This window comes from Ciona intestinalis, chromosome 5, assembly GCF_000224145.3.
Source record: "Ciona intestinalis chromosome 5, KH, whole genome shotgun sequence".
NCBI classification, from domain to species: Eukaryota; Metazoa; Chordata; class Ascidiacea; order Phlebobranchia; family Cionidae; genus Ciona; species Ciona intestinalis.
In genome coordinates, this window is record NC_020170.2 from 221,533 (window position 1) to 243,434 (window position 21,902).

General features: G+C 34.2%; 3 protein-coding genes across 5 annotated transcripts in view; 2 read left to right on the forward strand and 1 right to left on the reverse strand.

Annotated features, from left to right (window-relative positions):
* LOC100178360 overlaps positions 1–4,115 on the reverse strand; it is an 11,952-nt gene extending 7,837 nt beyond the window's left edge. For both annotated transcript variants that reach the window (XM_018812066.2, XM_026834472.1), the window contains exons 1-11: positions 3,995–4,115; positions 3,444–3,484; positions 3,292–3,366; positions 2,990–3,053; positions 2,862–2,936; positions 2,593–2,746; positions 2,156–2,250; positions 1,691–1,809; positions 1,357–1,505; positions 1,148–1,236; positions 793–909 (exon numbers count right to left, since the gene is read on the reverse strand). In XM_018812066.2, coding sequence (XP_018667611.1) covers positions 793–909; positions 1,148–1,236; positions 1,357–1,505; positions 1,691–1,809; positions 2,156–2,250; positions 2,593–2,746; positions 2,862–2,936; positions 2,990–3,053; positions 3,292–3,366; positions 3,444–3,484; positions 3,995–4,090 — 1,074 coding nt within the window. In that variant the 5' untranslated portion in view covers positions 4,091–4,115. The remainder of the gene's footprint in view (positions 1–792; positions 910–1,147; positions 1,237–1,356; positions 1,506–1,690; positions 1,810–2,155; positions 2,251–2,592; positions 2,747–2,861; positions 2,937–2,989; positions 3,054–3,291; positions 3,367–3,443; positions 3,485–3,994) is intronic.
* Positions 4,116–8,174: 4,059 nt separating this feature from the next.
* LOC108949286 (zinc finger and BTB domain-containing protein 49-like) lies at positions 8,175–15,784 on the forward strand. 2 transcript variants are annotated; one of them, XM_026834485.1, is made up of 18 exons: positions 8,175–8,393; positions 9,219–9,291; positions 9,922–10,080; positions 10,209–10,367; positions 11,277–11,487; positions 11,777–11,899; positions 12,625–12,856; positions 12,912–12,987; positions 13,045–13,209; positions 13,348–13,463; positions 13,686–13,817; positions 14,088–14,243; positions 14,299–14,405; positions 14,744–14,838; positions 14,893–14,947; positions 15,011–15,124; positions 15,241–15,365; positions 15,435–15,784. In XM_026834485.1, the coding sequence occupies exons 2-18, from the start codon at positions 9,223–9,225 to the stop codon at positions 15,600–15,602; spliced, it is 2,262 nt and encodes a 753-aa protein (XP_026690286.1). In that variant the 5' UTR covers positions 8,175–8,393; positions 9,219–9,222; the 3' UTR covers positions 15,603–15,784. The 2 variants fall into 2 exon arrangements, with proteins under 2 accessions (XP_026690286.1, XP_026690285.1); XM_026834484.1 differs by having other exon boundaries at positions 8,175–8,389.
* A 1,832-nt stretch (positions 15,785–17,616) lies between these two features.
* zf(c2h2)-132 (zinc finger protein ZF(C2H2)-132) lies at positions 17,617–21,120 on the forward strand. The gene is made up of 3 exons (NM_001128906.1): positions 17,617–19,401; positions 19,774–19,956; positions 20,631–21,120. Exons 1-3 carry the CDS (start codon positions 17,657–17,659, stop codon positions 20,719–20,721), a joined length of 2,019 nt encoding a protein of 672 aa, NP_001122378.1. The 5' UTR covers positions 17,617–17,656; the 3' UTR covers positions 20,722–21,120.
* The last annotated feature ends 782 nt before the right edge of the window (positions 21,121–21,902 follow it).

Consider the following 21,902-nt stretch of genomic DNA (forward strand, 5'->3'; position numbering starts at 1 on the left):
AACATAATTAAACAGATATCCGAATCCCGTTGATTAGATGTGAATAGGTGGAAACTCGCGAATTCGAAATTTTTTTTATGTGCATCCCCAAGCCAGCGTTTTATGGATTATACGATTTATATAAAATGTTTTGATTTTTGATATTTGAAATAGTGTTAATAACGCAACAAGTGTACATAAATTTCTAATTAAATATTTTATGGTTAAAATACTAAAATTAATAACTTGCAACTGAGATTCATGAAACTCTGGTTTTTGCATGGTTACTAAGACCAACGCTTTTTGAACTTTATCCAAGCTTGGCCAGGACGACATTTACTTTGTGACGACCGTTCTGTCATTCTAGCTATTGGCTGTGTATTGGAAGCGTAACCAATGCGCCGCCGGACGTAAGAAATTTGAATTTATTACTAATAGAATTTCTCTCTTTCACAAAAACTGATAAAGTGATAATCTCTACAATCCTGCGTTTTCAAAAAAAAACAGCTGCGTAGCGAAACGAATTTTGTAATTTTAAAAAAATACTCATTTATTAGTTTAAAAGAGTGGGGGGGGGGCGAAACCCCCTCTGGCTGCACGTTGGTGCGAAAACGATAAATACAGAATCTATGGCAACCTTTACAAACATTTTACGTGAAAAAAATAAATCTCTTTTTCTTGCTATTATTATCTTTATGGAATTGGTAATATGTTTCAAGCTAAACTAATTTTGTATTGTGACCAATTTATGTTGTGAAAATAATAGCACCTGATAGTTTTAGGGGCAAAATACACAGCAGTTAATAAACCCACCATGCTAAGTGCTGGACTATTATCTTTAGATCTTCTGTGTTCCATGTCAAGCTCCTCACGTAGTTTTGGGTCAGTTTGTGCAAGAAAATATCTTTCAAGCATTGTACGATCAACCACCTGGCATTGAGTAATATTTACCGCTCAATGATTTGTGTTAAAATAAAATAAGGGCTGCCGGTAGGCTTCCTAAAGTAAAATGTTCGCTGTTTCCAATCACATCACCTTGTCGAAATCTATCATGTTATGTTCATTTAAAAAAAATATATATATATATATATTTATTTTAATTTAATTCAAATTTTTTTATTAGCTGCCTGCCCCTCTCAAGTCCATTTTGTTAAAATCCATTACAAACCTGCAGATAGTATGTGACAGGGTTAGGCGTCCATGACACTGAACCTCTTAAAGGAGATAAAACAGAAACCCTCAAAATAGTTCCAATATCTGCAACACAAAATAAAACCTGTTTACTGAAACATTCTATATTCGTTAAATATGACACAAACATTGACTTTCGTTTAAAACAGTTTTTTTTTAACTTTTTATATATATTTTGTTTATTACCTGTTAAATTACGATCTGTTATTCGAAAGTTGACTTGTGCAAATGCCTTTGATGAAACAATCTTGCTTCCTTCCTTTAGGTTTGCAAACCTTTCCTTTAACTGATGGTCAACTTCTGGTCCGAAGGCGTAATTGTTAACGAATATAACACTGCATAAGGGGGGAAAAGAATTTTATTATTACAGCATAAAGTTGTGTTTAAAATTTGTCAAATTGGAGCTTTTAAAAATTGGATATGCTACAAATGCATTCACGAAATTAAAAGCTAGCATAAAGTGTAAACCAATGCTGGTAACAGTTGTCAGTAAAATCCAACATCAATTTCAGTCATTTACGTTGCAGATGCAATTCTATCTTTCCATTCTTCTTCTAGAAAATCTCCTGTCTCAAGTTTGTACGGCCGATATTTCTTACCATACCAACGCATCCACTTACGAAACTCCTTGTCCATGTTCTGCAATTAAATGATCCATTGCTGCAACTTAAAGCATCTTTACAATAACAAACATATATATATTTAAAAATTTTAAGTTAAATTGTAATTGTGCTTCTCGTACTTGGTTTAATTTCACTTAATACATGTATTGGTTGATCGTGGCAATATCACTATTTTACCTCTTAAGATGTCTAATAAGGCTATTAGGCTTATCTTGTGATATTCAAAAAAAAAATTAACTAGGTGTTATAAACAAGTAAGCATCCGTGACACAGTTTAAATTTCTTCTTTTAACAATGAATAAACCTGCACTAAATATTTAAATTTAAATCAATAAGCTAACAAACATAAGACAACAATGCACCTGTGAATACTTCCCAGGCAAGGGTGCCTTCTCAATGCCCAGACATAGTTTACAAGGTGATGCAGCTGCTACTTGTAACACCACCTGACCAACTCCTGTGAGGTTATTTCATTATTACAATACGCCTACACAATATAATGGATGCATAAAACCAGGATTTTCTATATAGGCATCCACGATCTTTGATACACAAGTATTTATGCCACAATTGGTATCTCTGAACTCTGAAGATGGTTTTGCTTATTAGGTACGAGTGTGATATAAATAACACTCATGGTTTAGGTGTAACCATGTATTTCTTTGTATTCAGGATACCATTTTCATTCCACAAAATTTATGCCACCTACACTAGTTACAACCACTCCTATACAAAACAAGTCATTGTTAATGAATAATATCATAAACAATAACATGGGCCAGGTTTGTTATTCACATACCGCTTCCAAGATCAAGAAAAACATCATCATCCTTTAATTTCAACTCGCATAACATCTGTGATATGAGATCAAATGAAGTTTCACCGTAAACTTCTGGTGAGAATGGTTCATATTGGTTTAACTTCTCCGGCTCCAACACACTATGGTTGTAAACCTAAGTCAACCAGTATATTAATATTCATGTTATCTAAGGATATATATGCAGGGTTTACTGTTATATAGATATTTAACATAGAAATATGCAAATACCTACTATGGTTCTTATTCACCTGTTGCATGATGTGTTTCAACAAGCCAGTTGAAGGTTGAGTTTGAAGCAGCGCTGATTTACTTGTACCTTGCCACTATGTTGATGTAAAATAAGTATTTTCGTATTATACAATACACAACTACTTACCAATTGTAAAATAGAATCAATGGCTCTATTGTATTTGTTGCATAATTCCTTCATGCTTTCAAAGCTTTAATAAAAATAAACATAAAGTAATTAAATTAGAACATCATTGAATGCTACAAGAGAGTCAAAATTCAATGAAGCACAAAGCTGAAACTTTCTTGAACGAAAGCATTTAAGCTGCAGCATTGCTTTGTTTATTGCAATTAAGTTTTGACGCCTCAGTTTCAAGGTTTTTGTGTCAGGTACAATCATTATTACAGAACATAAAATAATATAATATATACATAAACATGTAAATTTACTTTTTTGTGTCATAATCTGCCAGTATATGCTTCTCCATTGCCATCTCTAGATCAGGATAATCTTTGCAAACCCACCTAAATGTTTTGAATGAAAAGTTGTAAATTCAAGGAATAAACAGGAAAAATTTAATATGAACATAGAACATTTATACCTGATTGTGTCAATGATTTCAAATGCCCCGTCACGAGTTTCCTAATTTGTAATAAAAATTTTGTTATTGTATATTTTAAAAATACTAATTCTACAGTCTAAACATTTAAATGCTAGATGTGTAAATATTGAAACATGTCAACATTCTTCTTTGATGGCAAATGTATGTATTTTAAAACTTCATAGATTCCATTATTAAATAATATATTAACCATTTAAAGGTGGTTGATATGAGACCGCTAGACAGCTTAGGCGTTATAAACTAAGCATCTAATAATGTTTCGAAAATTTACGAGGTGCACGGCACCTTCGCACCTCTGGGAGTCAGGCCTATTAAAAATATATATATATATATATATATATATTAAATTTTTTTATAGAATGTTTTTATTTTGTCTTATTAAATTGTTGTTAACTTGTTAAAAATGGCCATTCGCTGAATGACACTAATTGTTGGTAAATCATAAATAACACTGATAATAACGGTAAGCCAAACTTTTGCATTACACTGAATAAATGAATACGGTAATATTTTTACAATAATCAACTCACATATTTTGGCAATGGCCATTTATAAATTGCAGCTTCGGCTCCTGCAGGGCTTTTAAGGCGCAAAACACGAATTTCATTTTCATTTCCTTTACTCATTCTATTTTAACTTAAAACCTTTAATGAAAAGTTGTTTAAGAACGAACCGGTTTGTAATTAATGTCTATCTCTATTCAAAAATGGCCTTAAAAATTGTTTTGTGAGTATTAGGGTTTTTTGGGGGCTAATTGATTAAGGTTTAATACCAGCAACCAGTCTGCAGAGTACGGCAGGTGCACAAGCGATTCTGTTTAATTAATCAAAAAATATCTGCACCAGTTTCCCTCTTTCCCTCCTTTTAGTAATCGTATTTTACCCAGACTAAACCAGTATGAATTACAAATGGCCAAATGGGTAATACTGCCGCTGGTAACCAGTGAAAATTTTGGTCTAAAAAAACTCAGTCGGTGACACAGCATGTTTTCGAGCATTTTTAAAGTTAAAATTCGATACGAACGCCAAACAAGTTTTTTAAAAAATTATACAGCGGGTATCAGCGGTAATACAGCGGGGGAGTATGTGCACAGAGTCGACAGGGACCTATGAATATTTAACTGATTTTTTGTAGCAAATTATTTTCCAAATCTTCGGAATTGTCAGTATGTCCAATGGCCTATATTTGTTATAAGATCTTTCTTCAAGTAATAAATAAATGAATTTATTTTGTTTACACAAAATAGAAGCAAAACTGCCGACTTACAAGTTAACACAAAACAAACTGCAACACACAAGCCTAAGCCTAAGTTTTAGCTTAGGAGTCAACACAAACTTCAAAAAGATATTTTATCACTTAAATATAATGTGCTAAAAATTCTTCTACGATCTATATATGAACATAAAAGAAAAAGCGCGTTGTTTTAAACCAGCATATCGTAGTGGAGGCTTGTTATTAAATAAAACGAAAACCAACACCCAAGCTTAGGTGCCTTGCATTGTGCTGGACTGGGAATGGTGGGTTGGCAATTCGGCGGTAATTCCGCTGCCGGGTTGTTTTCGCCACCAAAGTTGCCGAAAACACTATATATTTACGCCCAATATTAAACATATTTAATAAAAAGCAAAACACCTAATTATTATTACATTAGTTATATTTAGTGCGACAGATGCGCTTGTCTTTTGTCAACAAGTCGTTCAATGCACAGAAATAAAAATACAGCCCGCAACTGCCCAAAACCTTGATATATTTGTGGGGGCAGCTAATATTGTAAGTATCGCAGGTCCATGTTCCGCAGCCTCACGACGCCGTTCTTGCTCCAACGTATACGCTACCCGACTCCACAATGCGATTGCACACCGTTGCAGGACATTGTGCGTCACAGCTCAGTTTATTAAGCGACGAAAGAGCGGTATTAAGCTTAAAAGACAAAGTGAGACAGCACGGTATTGCCAGAGTCATATGAACACCAGGTAGTTCAACTGCCGTCTTTGTGTATCCAAAATAGAGCAAAAGCAGTGACTTTGGCAATGAGTTTAAACGAACTTGTATTTGTTTGTGTTTTCTAGGTTTTGTTTGTATTTTCCTTTTGTGGGAAAGCGTAAAACAGCTTTTATTAACCTTGCCAAACTTTTTTGGAAAAAATATAAATTTACCTTCTTTAAATGACTAAAATGTCACAAATCAACCGCTTCTAATTCTATTTTTTTTTTTGATACAGAAAACAAATAACACATGTATTTTTCACACTTTTCAATCTTTAAATTTGTTTTTAGGCTCACGTTTTTCCATAATTTGCGGAAAAGCATGCATTTTCCCTATACCTACTGTGTTATTTTGGACACAATGAGTTGGTCTTCTGCTTTACTCGGTATTTCTATGGCTCTGGTGGGTATAACTAGCCCCGTACCGCCTCACAGTGCAAGGTTTTTATAACAATTTGCCTGGCATACACAAAACCCCGTAATGCTTTTATTGTCACGATTTGAATGACGGGAGATTAGGTGTTACGTAAGCAGCGAAACGCATTCGAACAGTTGACCTTGTTGCTTTTTGCAATCTTTTTATTTTCCCAATTTCGTCTTTAACCACCTGACTGGAATCAAATCATAATACATAGTAGGGTGGGGGAAGGCGGGACACTTTGTCATACAAAACTGTTTTAATTTTCTTTTTACGCCACCCCCCACCTTAATGATAATCAGAAAAACAATATTACAGAACTATTCGATAGTATTATCACGATTTTATAAAAAAAAGTATATATAGTAGAGTGGGGGAAGATGGGACACCTTTTCATTCTATTTTCTCGTCCCATTTGATAGTAAACAAATAATATTCAAAGAAATATAAAATCGTATCCTCACAACTCCCATGGACCGTTGTAAATTGTTTAAAACACGATCAGAATATTTGGATATTATGTGTTAAAGGTGTCCATCTATGTTAAATAGAAACAGCTATGTTTTGAACAGGTACAAAATGCGAAATAGTATCAGTTGCTTATTTTGAATGCTCTCTAAACCATACAGTAAAGCCGATGAAATTTTGTAGTTTGCGACTGTAAACGATTAAACTGGTTTCATAGATGATAGATTTATAAAACAACCTTAAATATTTCGTAAAGTTTGATTTTGTCTCATAAAACTCGTTTTAGTTTTGTGAAAAACTAAGATATAAACATGAGGAAAATAGGGGGATAAATATAACTACAAACTGCAGAATACCGTTATTGTAAATATATTTCAATATGGAGTCCCATCTTCCCTCCTCTTGGAGATAATTTATGAGATGTGGCTTGTGCGGAAAACAGTGTATAGCAATACCTAATTTGTGGCAAAAATGTAAACTTTATTAATAGGTATTATCAATTTTCTCTTATTACAAGTTCATATGCATTTGTAGGATACAATATTAACAAATAATGTTGAACAATACCCATTATCGTTTAAAAATACCAGTTTTTCATAAAATATTGTACTAGATAACATGTTAAAACGTATGGCAGTAGAACAAGAAAAAAATATTTAAACTTGATTTTCAATTTGTTTATCATTTCATTTAAGTGTCGCATTTCATGTCCAAATTTTCGCGATTATTCCACAGAAATAAAAAAGAGTAGAACGCGCATCTCCAATTTCGGCAAAAGAGAGAGGTGATACACTCTCTCTCTCTCTTTCGCGGGTCGTTCCCGTTTACTATTGTAGTCAATGGAGTCGATGACGTTTTATGTAGTTTTTCTTCGTTTTTTTTACTTAATTTAAAAAACTATTTTCTAATATATATATATATATATATATATATATATATATATATATATACTTCTAACCAATGTTAACATTAGAGTATACTATGATAACGTTAGGACCAAAAGAGAATAGCGAACCTGTCATGCGTGACGGAGACAATGGAGTGAGGAGCTGGACTACCATAAGAGAGTACTATGGTACTATGCTTCTAACAAACCGTTTGTTTGATTTTTGTGTGATTAGCACGAGTTAGGGGTTAGGGGTTAGGATTAGGGGTTAGGGGTTTAGTTTCCCTCCGTCCCTACACCAGTTTCCCTCCGTCCCTCCACCATTTCCCTCTGTCCCTTCACCATTTTCCTCCGTCCCTCCACTTATTTTAGGTAAAAATTAGTTTCCCTCCTTTCCTCTACCAGTTTCCCTCCGTTTCTCCACTTATTTTAGGTAAAAATTAGTTTCCCTCCGTCCCTCCACCAGTTTCCCTACCGTCCCTCCACTTTTTTGGGGCAAAAATTAGTTTCCCTCCGTCCCTCCACCATTTCCCTACCGTCCCTCCACTTATTTTGAATGACAAATAGTTTCCCTCCGTCCCTCCACCAGTTTCCCTCAGTCCCTCCACTTATTTTGGGTAAAAAATAGTTTCCCTCTGTCCCTTCGCCCATAGGGTTTAAGCAAAGGAATTACTGTTTCCCTCGACCCTCCGTCGTCCGTCCCTCCATTTTGCTTCCTTCCCTCTTTTTAGTAACGGTATTTTCCCTCCGTTCCTCCGTTCCTCCCTTCCCTCCTTTTAGTACTCAGTTTCCCTCCGTCCCTCCTTTTAGTGTTGACAGTATACTCTGGTTATACTACCCAACGTGAAACGTCTATACTAACTTTGATACTATCTACCTATTCACCCAGTAAAACAAAAAAAAAGTAAGCAAGCAGAGCAGTTTAACTTTTTATTTGATATTGTGTTTTCAAATTAAATGTATGTGTATTACAGTGTGTGTTTATATAGGATGTTGTGGGATGTAGTATTGACGACCTGCGTAGTTATCGCTTGCGCCGTGTTTGTAATTCTGTTTATTGCTTTCCTTTGGTTTATTGTGTGGGAATTATTTCTCAAAAGAATTCGACTTTTCCAAGAGTTAACGTCCAACAAACAAGAATAAACGACTGCGGATCGTTACAAACAAAGTTTGTATGAAGTGTATTGATGCTTTTTGTTTTTTTTACTAAAACTTAGTGAACCATATTTATTAGTTTTTTGTTAACACTTGCTCATAATTTAAGGTGCTAGGGAAGAATCCTCCCCATTTTATTTGCTAACAAAAAAAATATTTTTGTGTTTGTGGGACTTTTAAGAGTAAACGTTTCGCAACGTCTTTTCAAAGTCTGCGATATGTTTCGTGGCGCAAAAACTACCCAATAGTACAATTTTTGATCATTTTACAGCTCATAATCCAACAAAGCTAATATAAAAAAGTCAATAAACTGATTTATGTGGGTAAAGTTATTTTTTCCTATAAATATAAAAAGATTCGAAATTCTAGATTCGAAATAAACTATTCTAGGATATCCTAGAATACCTAATTATTCTGTAATGTGCATCCCTAGCGTCATACTAGCGATTGTCCCCTTGATTATTTAGACTGCTGGTGCTTAAAAACAGGTTTTAACATTTGCTTTTTTACGTTTAAAGGATTGTCCTGTCTACAATCAATACTTCGTACGCGCGTGTGAACACTACAACCATGTCAATGATTTGTTTTAGTTATATTTACTAAAAAAATTAACATTAAGTGACAAAGACTTGTGTGGCCAGACTTATTTCGCCACCCTTGTCTAGGCTTCCAATGACCAAGTATTTAAAATAGATTGCCATTAAACTTGCTTTGGATGTTTTTGTAACCATTTTTTCATCTCTATTTTTGTCCTCACTTTATTCATACCAAATGTAAATTTTGTAAAAGAGTTTAATGGCAGTATTTAGAATAGCAGAAAATGGAGAATTTATGCTTTGCAGAGAAATGGAGAATTCATTTTATTTGAAGAGCATTCCTTTACATGTTGAGGGACATGGAGACAAACTCTTGAAGGTAAAAAAATTGAATCAACTAAGGCAGTGGCGCAACCACCGCTTTTAAAAGAATTATATTCAATATTTAGTTATGTAACTGTTGCAATGGTTGAATTTGGCATGATTATCCTAGCCGGTCAAACAAATGGGAGTGTGCCAAGGAAAATCGAATGGTTTAACTTAACTCCTACAAATGGGAATCTAATAGCAACCTGTTGCAATTAGGACACTACACACTAGTAACCCCGTGTGTCTGGACTTATATTTTTGACTAAATTCTTGAAAATTTTGACGCTTTCCGATTTTTTGACTTCCTTCACGATTTTAATAGTTAGCGATCGTAACAAACGTAGGCATGGCTGAGAGAAAACGAACCAAGACCTATCATTTTAAGGCTGAATGGGAGAACGAATATTTTTTGTTTATTCCTAATCAAAGCCTTTTTGTTTAATCTGCAATGCAAGATGCCTTTGGCAAAAAAAACCTGATTTAAACTGTGGCCTAAGTTTGTGAGTTTTCAGAATATAAAGGCTTTTACTGCTTCACCTAATATATTTCACAGTTCAGTTTTTAGAAACAGTTTTCCAAATAGTCAAAATGTTTTGCTACTGATTAGGAAATTATGTTTAAAATTTGTTTATTTGAACAGGCACTTTATGATCAGCAAAGAAACTGTCAGCTCTGTGATGTTTCATTGATTGTCGAAAACAATTCGTTTCCTGCCCACAAAGCTGTACTTGCATCATACAGTTCATATTTTCAAGCTTTGTTTGATCGAGGAAAACAATCTGATGATGTTGTATCTAAAGTGAGCACCTTGTTTAGTTTTAAACAATTGTTTTATCCTTTTTTGTGCAAATTGTTAGAACTTTTACAAATTATGGCACAATAACCAAAATTTTGAGAGCTTATTGTTTTTCATTTTTGTTTTTGCAGGTTTGTAATGTGACAACCATTCATCTATCTTCTGTTTCATCGAAAACATTTATCCCGATTTTGCATTTCCTTTACACATCAAAACTTCATTTGTTTGAGGAAAATATTCGAGATGTCATGAAGACTGCTGGAAAACTTCAAATACATTCGATTGTACAGGTATGAATTGTGGCTGTGTTGCACAGTTTCTTATGTTTGCTTTTAGTGATATGAAATAATGTACTTATTTGTGAGAATTATTTTATAAATACTCACTAGCTGCAGTATTGGGTCATCAGTACCCCGGAATCGGTATTTTTGTAACAAAAATATAATATCACAAACCATTATGTATTCCTTGCTGTGCCACTGTGTAGTTCAATGTGCACTATCTTTTTTACTTTAAACTGTCACATTATTATTTTCCCATACTGAGTGATTCTGTGGGCTTGTTTTGAATCACATTAGCGTATCGCTGCAATTGTGTTACGTAACTGCAGTCTGCAAGGTCTGGAGCCAAACAAAACATTCCTTCTGTTATGTATCCAGATGCTGCAGTTATCATGTTGTTTTACTTTGTTCCAATACCATGGCGCCATGCATTGTATAATTAGCGTATATAAGCATGTTGTGGCCTGTAGTAAACACGAGACACGAGAATGATGTAATATGAGTCGTTCAGTGCTGCATCGTTTTGTGTTGTTGGAATATGAAAATTATGTCTGGCGCTGTTAGCACAATGGTTAGCGCGCCTAACCCTAACCTTGAGGTGTGGGGTTTAATGCTTGTTCATTGCTGCTGGAATTGTGGGCGTATGTTCATTATAAAGATACTGCAATAGCTCAAACCTAGCGGTCACTAATGTGTTATCAAAATTATAGCCATACTAAAAATCCCCCCAAAAATAGTCACCCACAAAGTGACTTAATGTGATAACCAGTAAGCGAGCAAGAGGTGTATAAAACAAAACCATCTTTTTTGTTTCTCCGCCACGCGAGTGTAAATAAGTTACATGCATTTATTTATCTAATAGGCTGTATAGACACATGGTTTCAGCTACTGTGTACAGACAATATTTATATATTTCAGGCATGTGAGAGAGTAATAGATGATAAGATTGTACTTCCAAGTATTCATGAAATAAAGACTTTAAACATTCCGTGCACGAACGTGATAAATGAAAACTCAACACCAAGTGTTTTGTTCGTTGATTTAAAATCTGAGGATGATGATGAGAAATCTTGTGAAGCTGCAGATTCCACCAATGCTTCTTTCCTTCCATCCAGTAGCGATGACACTGGTGAGAAAAACACGTGCTTCTATTTACTTTATATATTTTCATGTCAGCCCTTTTAGCACCATTGTATATTAAGGTTTCCTAGTTTTGTTTGTGGGACACCAAAATATTAGTTACCTATATTTTACATTTTTGAGCCCCACATGATAAATTTCTTTCAATAATTAGGTAAATACTGCATCACACCACAGGGGTTTCTAAGCATTGCAGATGTTTTCTGTCTTTGAGAGTTTTGAATAAACTTTCTTTTTTTTAAATACCAAAATATATAAAAACTTTCTAATTGTAACAGAAAAGCAAAAGCTATGTGGAAATCGAACATTAAAAAAGAAAAGCAACCCAAAGAAAATTAAATTTAAAGAAAATGCAAGCACACCCGAAAACTGGAAATTAACCCGAAGTATTGACAATATATGTAAGTTTTAACGATACAATAATGTAAAACACAATACAGGAATGTTATTTTAAGTGAACCCAATAAAGATATTTTTGTTAGTGAAAGATAGATCTTTGAAGTTTAGAACAAAGGTAGTAATTTATCAATTAAAAAAAATATTTATTAAAGCATCAAGTGAACGTAATTTGCCTGTATGTATTGTGATAGTAATCAGCTGATATTTAGACAAATGTTGTACAGTAGCCCTATTTTGTTACCTTAGCATTGAAACCATATGTCACTGTTACTTTTTAATGGCACGTGGTATATTCCACAAGGATGTTCCAACCACTTTCAGTATGTTTACAGTTGTTGTGTAAAGCGTTGTGTATAATTATGTTCCCTTCACCTAACATTCACTTCACAGTGACTCCAGTCATTCATTAGTTTAGTATAAAAAATAAGCTTTACACTGAACTTGCAATAGGTTTACCCCATTATCCTCCAATATTAAGTTTGACTATTATATATATATATAATATATATATAATAAGATAGGCTTCCAGATTGTTACATGCCTAATATACCATCATATTTGTTTTTACATTTTGTGGGTTTGCTCTTACTTAAATTAGGTCTCTTGTTTGACCAATTATAAAAACCGTCTGCAATTAGTTTCTGCCACGCTTTTCTCCTAAGGTTCAAATGCACGAGTTTAGTTTATTTTAAATCTCGAAATAATGTATGGTTTATTTATTTTTAAGCCACAATCTCGCCGACTTCTATATTTGGTCGTATTGGAAGCCAAGCTGGTCGTCGCGTGGGGTTGTCACAGCAGGTGTCAACTTCAACTTCAGTTGACAGTGCAAATAAAACAATATCCAGCACCTCAGACTTTTCCATTGATCCGCTGATATTCGAACCGACCAATGAGAGTCTTGGAAATATATTTGATAATGACCCAGCCTTAATTGTAGATGACTTAGCATCTGAAAGGTTGAGTAAAACATTTAATTCATGTTCCTTATTTATTTTAACCTTGTATTAACAGTTGTTTGTTATCCAACAATTTTACTGAGCAATCTTCAACATCATTAGCAACACCGAAAACAACTGAAGCTTTGCAAGTAATACTTGGTATGTTACCACGGCGCTAAAAATTTCATGTTCCTATATTCATGCAGGTTCAGTCAGTCTACTCCATATCCCCAAAACTTACAAAAAAAGTAAAGCTTTTTAACGAGAGGTCACCCCCAGAAATGAATAAAAATTATTTACTGCCAACTAGTGTTGATAAAAACCTTGTCCCATCTTTTTCATCATCGCTGTTCAACGAGCGTCACACCAAGGTATCAACATTAAATAATATTGTAACAAAAGTTTTTGTTTTTGATTTCTAGTACTTGTTGGTTGTAATGGGTGTATGTTGTATTCACTATTAACATGCCATATTTTATTTAATTGAAATATTTTATACTGTGTTGCAGCCGTCAGTTTACACCTGCAAAGAATGTTTGAAATATTTTACAAATATAACAGATGCTTTTCATCATTGCTATACGGAACATCAACAAAGTAAAAAAAGTTTGGATATTTCAAACCGGTGAGTGTAGAAGTATAGCCTGGTCATCATAAAATTAAAAATACAACCTACGAAGTTATATTCAGGATAACTCTTAAGCTGACACAAGGTGTATGAAATAGAACATCCGTGTTATAACAAAATAAATATTGTTTTCCGACTGCGCGAGGATAAATCAAGTTAAACTCATTCACCTTTATTCAGAAAGTATTTGTGTTTAATAAACAAACATTATGTGAAAAGGTTGCTTGATACAAAGAGTCACAGTTGCCAACATTGTGGACGGATATTTAACAACAAAAACAACCTGAAGCGTCATATATTGATCAAGCACACGGCGGACAAGAGATTTAAATGTAGCCATTGTGGAAGAAGGTTTGTAATTAAACCTACAGTGGTCTAAAATATTCAGCATTAAGTTTAATTTAAATTCAAGTCAACAATTTCAACGTCTAACCCATAGTCCTGACTCCTGAGAACCTAACCTAACTTAATCTTCAGATAAAGTCCTTTGTAGCCACTATGTAGTAAACCATTCAAATCCATAATTTTGTCACCTCCCAAAATTATGTAAAAGATCATATAAGTTGTAAGTTTAAGCATAAAACATTGTAAAGTACTAGTCAGATAAGCATCTTTTTACAGATATGCAATTCGACAGTCTCTTCAATATCATATCAAGTCCGTTCATAATAAAAGTATCAATGACATAACAGTGGACAGTCCCCAAACCTCTTCGTTGATGATGGAAAATTTTAGTTCCCTGCTCGCCGCACCTACTGTTGCCCATCCCACAAGCAGGTACATGGACAACATTATTATGTGATGCCTTCTGTTTAAACTTATTTTTTGTTAGTTTAACATTTTCAAGCTCTGTTGAGTTGAATGAGGATGTTTTAAATGAAGCGGAAACATTTGCAAGCACTTGCACGACTTCATATTTGAACCAAATTACTACAATAGGTAATGTATTATCTATACCTATTTAAATGATTATTGGTACAATTTTTTTAAGGCCTGTTTGATCTTCATTAACAAAGATCCACAAAGTTGTGTTCATCTGTAATTAGACAACATTCATTCAATCAAATAATATTGCTTTATAGAAACTGATAGAACCATTAACACATATGAATGATTTAAACTCTTAAAATAGAAGGTGTTCAATACAATTTGTCTTCAAACAGGAACGTGAACAACTTAACAAGTGCGTTTCATTAGTTGCCTTGGGTTGAAGCGTTTAGACAGTTGAAGCACTCGTGTAATTGACATGATGCTTCTTTACACCTGATGTTTTGTAGATAACCTTCCACCAAAACCCAGTTGTAAACTACCCACCATACAACATATTGAAAGTATCCGCTCACCCGGAGTTTCACTACCTGATGATATTTTGGTAATATATGTTGTTAACTGTAGAAAACCTAATATTTGACCCATCGTTAATTAGGTTGAAACGGGAATGAAAACTTCTGTAAAAACCAAATCAACTGCATCTTATCAAGGTATCTTTAAAATAATATCTTTATAAAAGGAAGTACAAAAATAATTACATAAACTATCAACAGGAGGTTCTCCATTTGTACTATCCGAATCATCAAAGCTGCCTGCTTTACTTCCAGCATTGCCAGAAGATCAAAAGAAAAGTCCCGGAGATTTTCATCAAATAACTTCCCACCGTGGTTAGTAAAAACTAAAGTTTTGAGGATTTCTATGTTTTTCCAGTCATATTTGTAAATGTATAGTTTCAACTATACTGATTAAAAAATATGTGTAACAATATAGATATTCTTTCCAGTTGCAGCAAAGTTGCATCGTTGCGATCATTGCGGACACATATTTCCCACCGTGCAAGCTTTTACTCGTCATAAAAGAGCTTGTAATAAATATGAATGCCCTATTTGTCACAGAGGATTTTCACAGGTACATTGTTACATAGCTATATTACATAATATTGCACAATACTTTTTAATGTTAAAATTATATCTAAAGGTTGGAAATATGAGAAGACATATGAAAATTTTTCATTCTGATCAAAAACCATTTGAATGTAAGGTGTGCAATAAAGCTTATGGAATCCAACAAAGTTTTCGATACCATATGCGTGACAAGCATGGCATAATACTGGGCAAGCCTAATTCAAAAGCAGAAGAAAAATAAACAAAACTTTAATACTCATTCATTCTCTCTTTTTATTATTATTATTTACATTCTCGTGAATAATAATTAATGTAACTATGTTGCAAATATTATAAAGATATTACCTTGTGAGTTAATAGCTGTGTGTGTTATGCTTAATACGGTATCAAATTAAATGGCTGTAGGTCCATACCCCTAACTTACCTGCTGTAACTTTTTGTTTTTGGGTAATTGACAGAATCCGAACCACCCATCATTATTGGTTAGTAAGACTCGGGCTTGTTGTTCTAATATGAAAGAATAAACTTGAAAGTGTCAACGTGAAGACGAAGACAAGTTATTAGTAATCTTGCGCTGTGTACAATGATTAAAGTAGTGCACGTACACCAATGCAGATATAATAGCCAGCTGATCTCTAGTAAAGAATATACAGAGCGAAAGTTTAGTAACACGTAGGCAAAGTTGAGCAAAACCCTATATAATTATTCCAACCTAGTAGTTGACTACGGGGTTTTTACAAACTGTCTGCTGTAAAAGTTACAAGATCAGGCCGCCATTACGGAATTAATAAAAACAATAGACGTTTGATATAGTAAGGTGTCGTAAAATGAGATAATTGAATGAATAAATGAATGTAACTTACTTTATCCTCGCGTGGCCGGAAAACGACAGTCGTTATCACACGGGTTTAACATCTCGTGCCAGCTTACGAGTTACCACGTATGTTACTTTGTGAACTTATCGAAAAAAACAACTCCCGTACCTTTGTAAACTTACATTAGTTAACCTCGTCAGTCGTCGCTTAAAAATCCTTGTTTTCATTTGGATAAACTGTACGCAGTAATTAGGTAATGAAGCAGGTTAATATTATTCATATGGTGTTTAATTATAAATAATGTGTTAATTACGATTAATATTAATACGGTATAAGAGTAATGCATTTGATCCCTACTTAAATGGTAATAGTTTGATTCAGTCGTGAATCGTTGTGTGGATTTCTTATCTCACCAACACGTGCCCTCCCAAATTTCCAGACAGTGGTTCCGCTGAGAATAAAGAATAAACGCTAGAATTAGGAATTGAGATTAGGAATGAAATTAGGAATTGAGAAGTGCGGAAAAAAAGTCGCGCAAAAAAAACAACGATCTATATGATCACTAACGTGCTCAATAACGTGCTCAACAATGAATGAATGAATGTTACTTGGTTTTCCTCGAGAGGTAAAAAAATGACAGTCGTTATAACACGGGTGTTCTGTTTTAAACACCTCGTACCCGTTTACTGGCTACCACGTAACTACGGGCTCTGTCACGTATGTAAGTTTGTTCTGTATGACTGACAATTTAGACAACCCATAGGTGGGTTTATTCAATTGCTGTTAAGGCCTTGCTATAAAACACATACGACGATCCTTGAACCTGTAACCTATGGGTTAGAGGCAGGTGTGCTAACTACTGTGTAAAAAATAAGTTTCATTCATTTATTGAAGTAACGATGTCAATCCTTCCTGTGATTGCCAAGTGGCTAATAAAGTTTGACACGAAATTATTACAACTTCTGTAAATAGAGGGTGTGTCCCAATTTGACAGATCCACCCATCGGTCACATAATAAGTTGTTTATATCAGCGATTCAGAGATTTACGTCATGTTTTTAAAGCTGAGTTTATTCATTCAATTTGTAACTCAAGTAAACGTCGTAAAATAGATCACACTGCACAGAAATAATATATCTTTGTAAATCTAGATTCCATATATATTGGAAAATATTTTTTTAGATAATACAAGCTACAACTTCAAACGTACTTTATTGAAATCGAGTTAATTTTTTTCTGCAGTAGTTCTTTGTAGCGATAAGCTGAATAGTTGTTAATTATAAAACAATATAACAACCCGTCATAGCATGGCATAAGTATTAGTACGTAAAGTTTTGTTCACTTAAGAAAAGTTATACCATTGAGCTTCTGTAAACTTTGTGGTCTAAAATTTAAGTTTATATATTGCTTTAATTGTTATGACTTCGGTTTGTTTCAGAAATCCAATCTTTTAAGTTAGTTGAAAATGAACTGAGAGCAAAATGAAAGATTCAGACGATGCACTACTCGACTTACTATTATCTGATCCTGGTTCAAACGAAAATTCTGGTTTTTCCACTGAACCAAATCCATCAAAGCAAACAAGTTCCTTTCCCCATAAAGTTTCAACTCAATTTATTACATCTCCTTCTGGTAGTGATTTACTCAAACCATTATCTCCATCCATTTACCTTACCCCTTCGTTTACTAATACATCTGATGAACATTTAGAAGATATTTTGTCGCAAGACTTCGAAAAAGGAAACGGAACAAAGACAAAATCAGCATTTACAAATACATTTGTCTGTGACAGCAACAACAACAACTTGTTGTGCAAACATGAATCCGACAGTTTGTTTCCATGGTCGTTTCAAGCAACAACAGAACATCACGGTTCCATTCATAAAAATGAGAACGAATGGTCTGGCACTTCACCAACACCTGTCACAGATGCATCAGTTACACAATCCAATGCTGGAGTTGGAACATCTTGTTTAAATTGGAATGAAGGAATGCCATTGTCTTTACCTGCAATTCCTCGCAACAGTAGTTTAGCAAATGCATTAAAAGATTTCGATAAAACTTATCAAAAAGTTAAACTTAAAAATGAAATGAGTGACAAAAAAAGAGATTCACAAAGCTTAAACGATGCATTTGTAGCTTATAATATTGATAACGATAGCAGTAACTTTGCACCTTCATATTCAAGATCCTCATTCAGGGCTCTTCTTAGCGATCCGGAAGATTCTTTGGATGCTCCTCTTTCTTTTACTGCGAACAACCATTTTGATCACAGGATTGACAATGGTCCTAATTGTTGCATCAACACTTACTCAACTTCAACACATACAAATGTTTCAAGCATTGCAAAATCAATAACAACATCAACTTCAGTTATCACAGTTGAAGAAAAACCATCCACTGCGCTTGTAAATAACTTTGATGACAGTTTATTTAAAATGGGGAACCAGGTTGATGGAAGTAACTTCACCATATCTACCACAAGCCAATGCATTAATGAGCAATCTGTTGGCTTTTCAACAATGAATACGGTTGATCTTAAACCAAAGGTCTGTGCTTCATGTAAAAGTTTGGTGGATGTTAACTATTTTAATGGATCAGAGTTACAACTTTGTTTAACTTGTGCATCTTCTTTGAAAATGTCAACTGAGACTGTACAAAATGAATGCACTGTTCCAGTAAGTAGATCCTCCCAAACAAATGAACAATCTTCAATTGCACACCTTGTTGCACTGAACACACCTTCATCATTATCAACAACGCCTCTATTTATTTTCGTACAAGGTAAACTTATCCCAATCACAATTGCACAGATGCCTACAAACAGTTGCAACCAACTAGGAAGTTCATCCACTTCTATTCCCAGCAACACCTCCCATGATAAACCATCATCTGGTGCTTCAACCTCATGTTTAATGACAAACAACGATGCACAAAACAAAACTGATCAAAACTTTAAAAGAAATGAAGATATCTCCCAAAAAAACTTGGTTAAAATTGCCCCACTGCCAGTTATTAAAGCTCAACCAGGAAGTTGTGTTATGATTGCTGGTATTGCTTCAGGCAGTCACTTTGTAAATCAAGGTGGTTTACCCATGGATTACAATTTGCAGAAGCAAGTGAAAACAACAAAACCAAATGAAGATGCACTGCGGATACATGTATGTACTTATCCTGGATGTACCAAGAAATACACTAAAAGTTCACATTTGAAAGCGCATGTGAGGTAAATACTAATTACTAATGGGTATTACAATACTTTCTTCATTACCTTGTAAAAATAAAAGCTTAACTGTCGCCCCCTAAATTCTATGCATTTTCTGGTGGTGTGTGTCAGTTGTTGGAGCAATCACGTTGTAACTCAAGAATAGCTGGTTAGATACTTTATGCTGCAACTGTAGTTTGTGCATGTGTTTTTGGGTAAGACACTTAAAAAAGCATTTAAATAAATAAGTAAAGTATGAGATGGATAGTGTATCGTGTATGTATGTCCAGGTCTCCACATTTATACAAAGATTTAATTAAATGGGTAATGGTAGCTTTTTAGTTTATAAACATTTCTGTACTATATTTCACATGTTCATCTAACTTTATATAGGAGACATACAGGTGAGAAGCCTTACGTGTGTAAATGGCCATCTTGTGGTTGGAAATTCTCAAGATCAGATGAGTTGGCACGACATAAACGTTCTCATGAAGGAATAAAACCTTATCCCTGCCCAGTGTGCAATAAAAGATTTTCACGATCCGACCATTTAGCCAAACATGTTAAAATTCACAAGTACGTTTAATTGAAAAGTTGTCTTTTACAGAATGCAGTCATTTTTGTTTTACCTATGCATGCCATTGGTATCACAATGGATGGTTAGTGGCTCTTATCACATCTTCTTCTGGTAGTGGTAATTTTTTTATTTATTTTTTTACTCTTTTTTCCCAATGACACATATGCCAATCAGTATAAGTATCACCGTCAAATATCGAATCGGTGACACTTTGGTTACGATGCAGGTGCATAAACCACTGAGCGATGGCGCTGGACTAGCTGGTGCATAATAAATACCTAGTTCAATGTTGGATGCTGCTACCATTGTGGGAATTCGTATCCTTGCTCAAGACACATAAATAAGCATACCAACGTGTATATCACCACAGTTATAGAGATGCTCAAATTATGCATATCTACCTACATGCTACATACAAATTTTGTTTTGTGTTGGTATGCCGTATTAAATAATTGCTCCAGCCCAGTGGTCTCTAATAGTGTAATAAAGAAATTCCCACAAACAGCAACTGAAAAAAATAGAAACACTAAACACACCCACATGGTTGCATACTCAGGAACTCAAAAGTAGTAGGATGACACATATGGCATACAACTGGACACCCATGCTATTACTACACGTTTATTTACTTTCATCAAAAACAACATAAATGTTTATTGTTTCACTTTTATAGAAACAAACAAAAAGTTCCAACTTTGAATTCAAGTGAAGTTTCAAATCGACCGACTTCAGTTACAACAGTCGCAAGTATTTCAACTTTATAACACGTGCAATCAACACTCATCCACCACTATGTAGAAATGACTGTTCTTTTCAAATTCTTTGTATTTTTTACTGTCCAGTCATTTTAAGTAACTTTCATTTTAGTCTTTTCTCTTTACATTTAAGAACAAATGAATGGACTGTAAACATTGTTTATACAGTTGTTTTAGAGTGGCAGAAAGTTTTCATGCAACTTTTACCCAGTGGTGCTATGTGAGCGTTTTTAATCGTGTTTATGATAAAAATGGTTCCAAACAAAATATTCATTTTTGTTTTAAAGTTTCATGGTACAATCTATATATGTGACCGTGGCACTTGTCATTGCCTTATTGTTTTTATTCAACCAGCACTGTGCTATGTAGGACTTCTATTTGTAGCTGTGATATAAGGTCGTAATAAATTGAAGTAGAAATGTGGTGTTTGTGTCAAGTCTTAATAGTTTTCAAGTTAAACCTAACAGAAATGAGAGTATGTTATATGTAGCCTAGAATAAGCAAGTACCACTAACAAACTTATTTAAGATTAGCTCAATAAGTATATTTTATTTAATTTCTAACACAACATACGAACTCAGTTCTGCTGACTTTAAATTAAAAACTTAAGTTTTAACGTGTAAACGTCGTGTAGGCTATTTAGGTTCGCAAATTTGGACTGGGTGGTCAGGGTATTTGTTCCGACCGCATGCGCACTAGCGCCTGGTAAAAATATATCAATCGGGACGAATATATATTACGACACCGGTAACCGTTCAATAATAGGCGAAAAAATGTTTACAGTAATACTCGACAGCATTTTCATGGTCAAACAAAGTGCGCGGCGAAGACGATTACTGTTAAGCATTAAAATTTGGTGTTAAACCACTACAACATTTTTTCAATACCTGAAAAAGCATATTAGTAAGATGTTCATTTTGAATGCTCGCTGGATCATATTAAAACAGCCGAAACTTTGTAGTTAGTAAGTTTGAATCACGAATCCAGTATAGTAGTTTAATAAAATAGGCTGAAATTATTCGTATACAGCTTGATTTTGTCTTTTAAACAGTTTGATTTTATCCTATTCTCAGTTTTTCAAGTTCTAGGCAAACCTTTTAACACAGGTTCACTGCCCCCAGTACTACTTACCTGTAACGGTTAGGTGGCGGTACAGAGGCGACCGAAACGGCTGTTTATAGCATGCGTTG

What these genes read in the sequence shown, in the direction of transcription:
- LOC108949286 (XM_026834485.1), top strand. Translation starts at nt 9,223, where the DNA reads ATGGAGAATTCATTTTATTTGAAGAGCATTCCTTTACATGTTGAGGGA. An exon ending in CTGATGATGTTGTATCTAAA is followed by an intron (nt 10,081 to 10,208) that starts GTGAGCACCTTG and finishes TTGTTTTTGCAG; the next exon opens with GTTTGTAATGTGACAACCAT. An exon ending in ATCCAGTAGCGATGACACTG is followed by an intron (nt 11,488 to 11,776) that starts GTGAGAAAAACA and finishes TAATTGTAACAG; the next exon opens with AAAAGCAAAAGCTATGTGGA.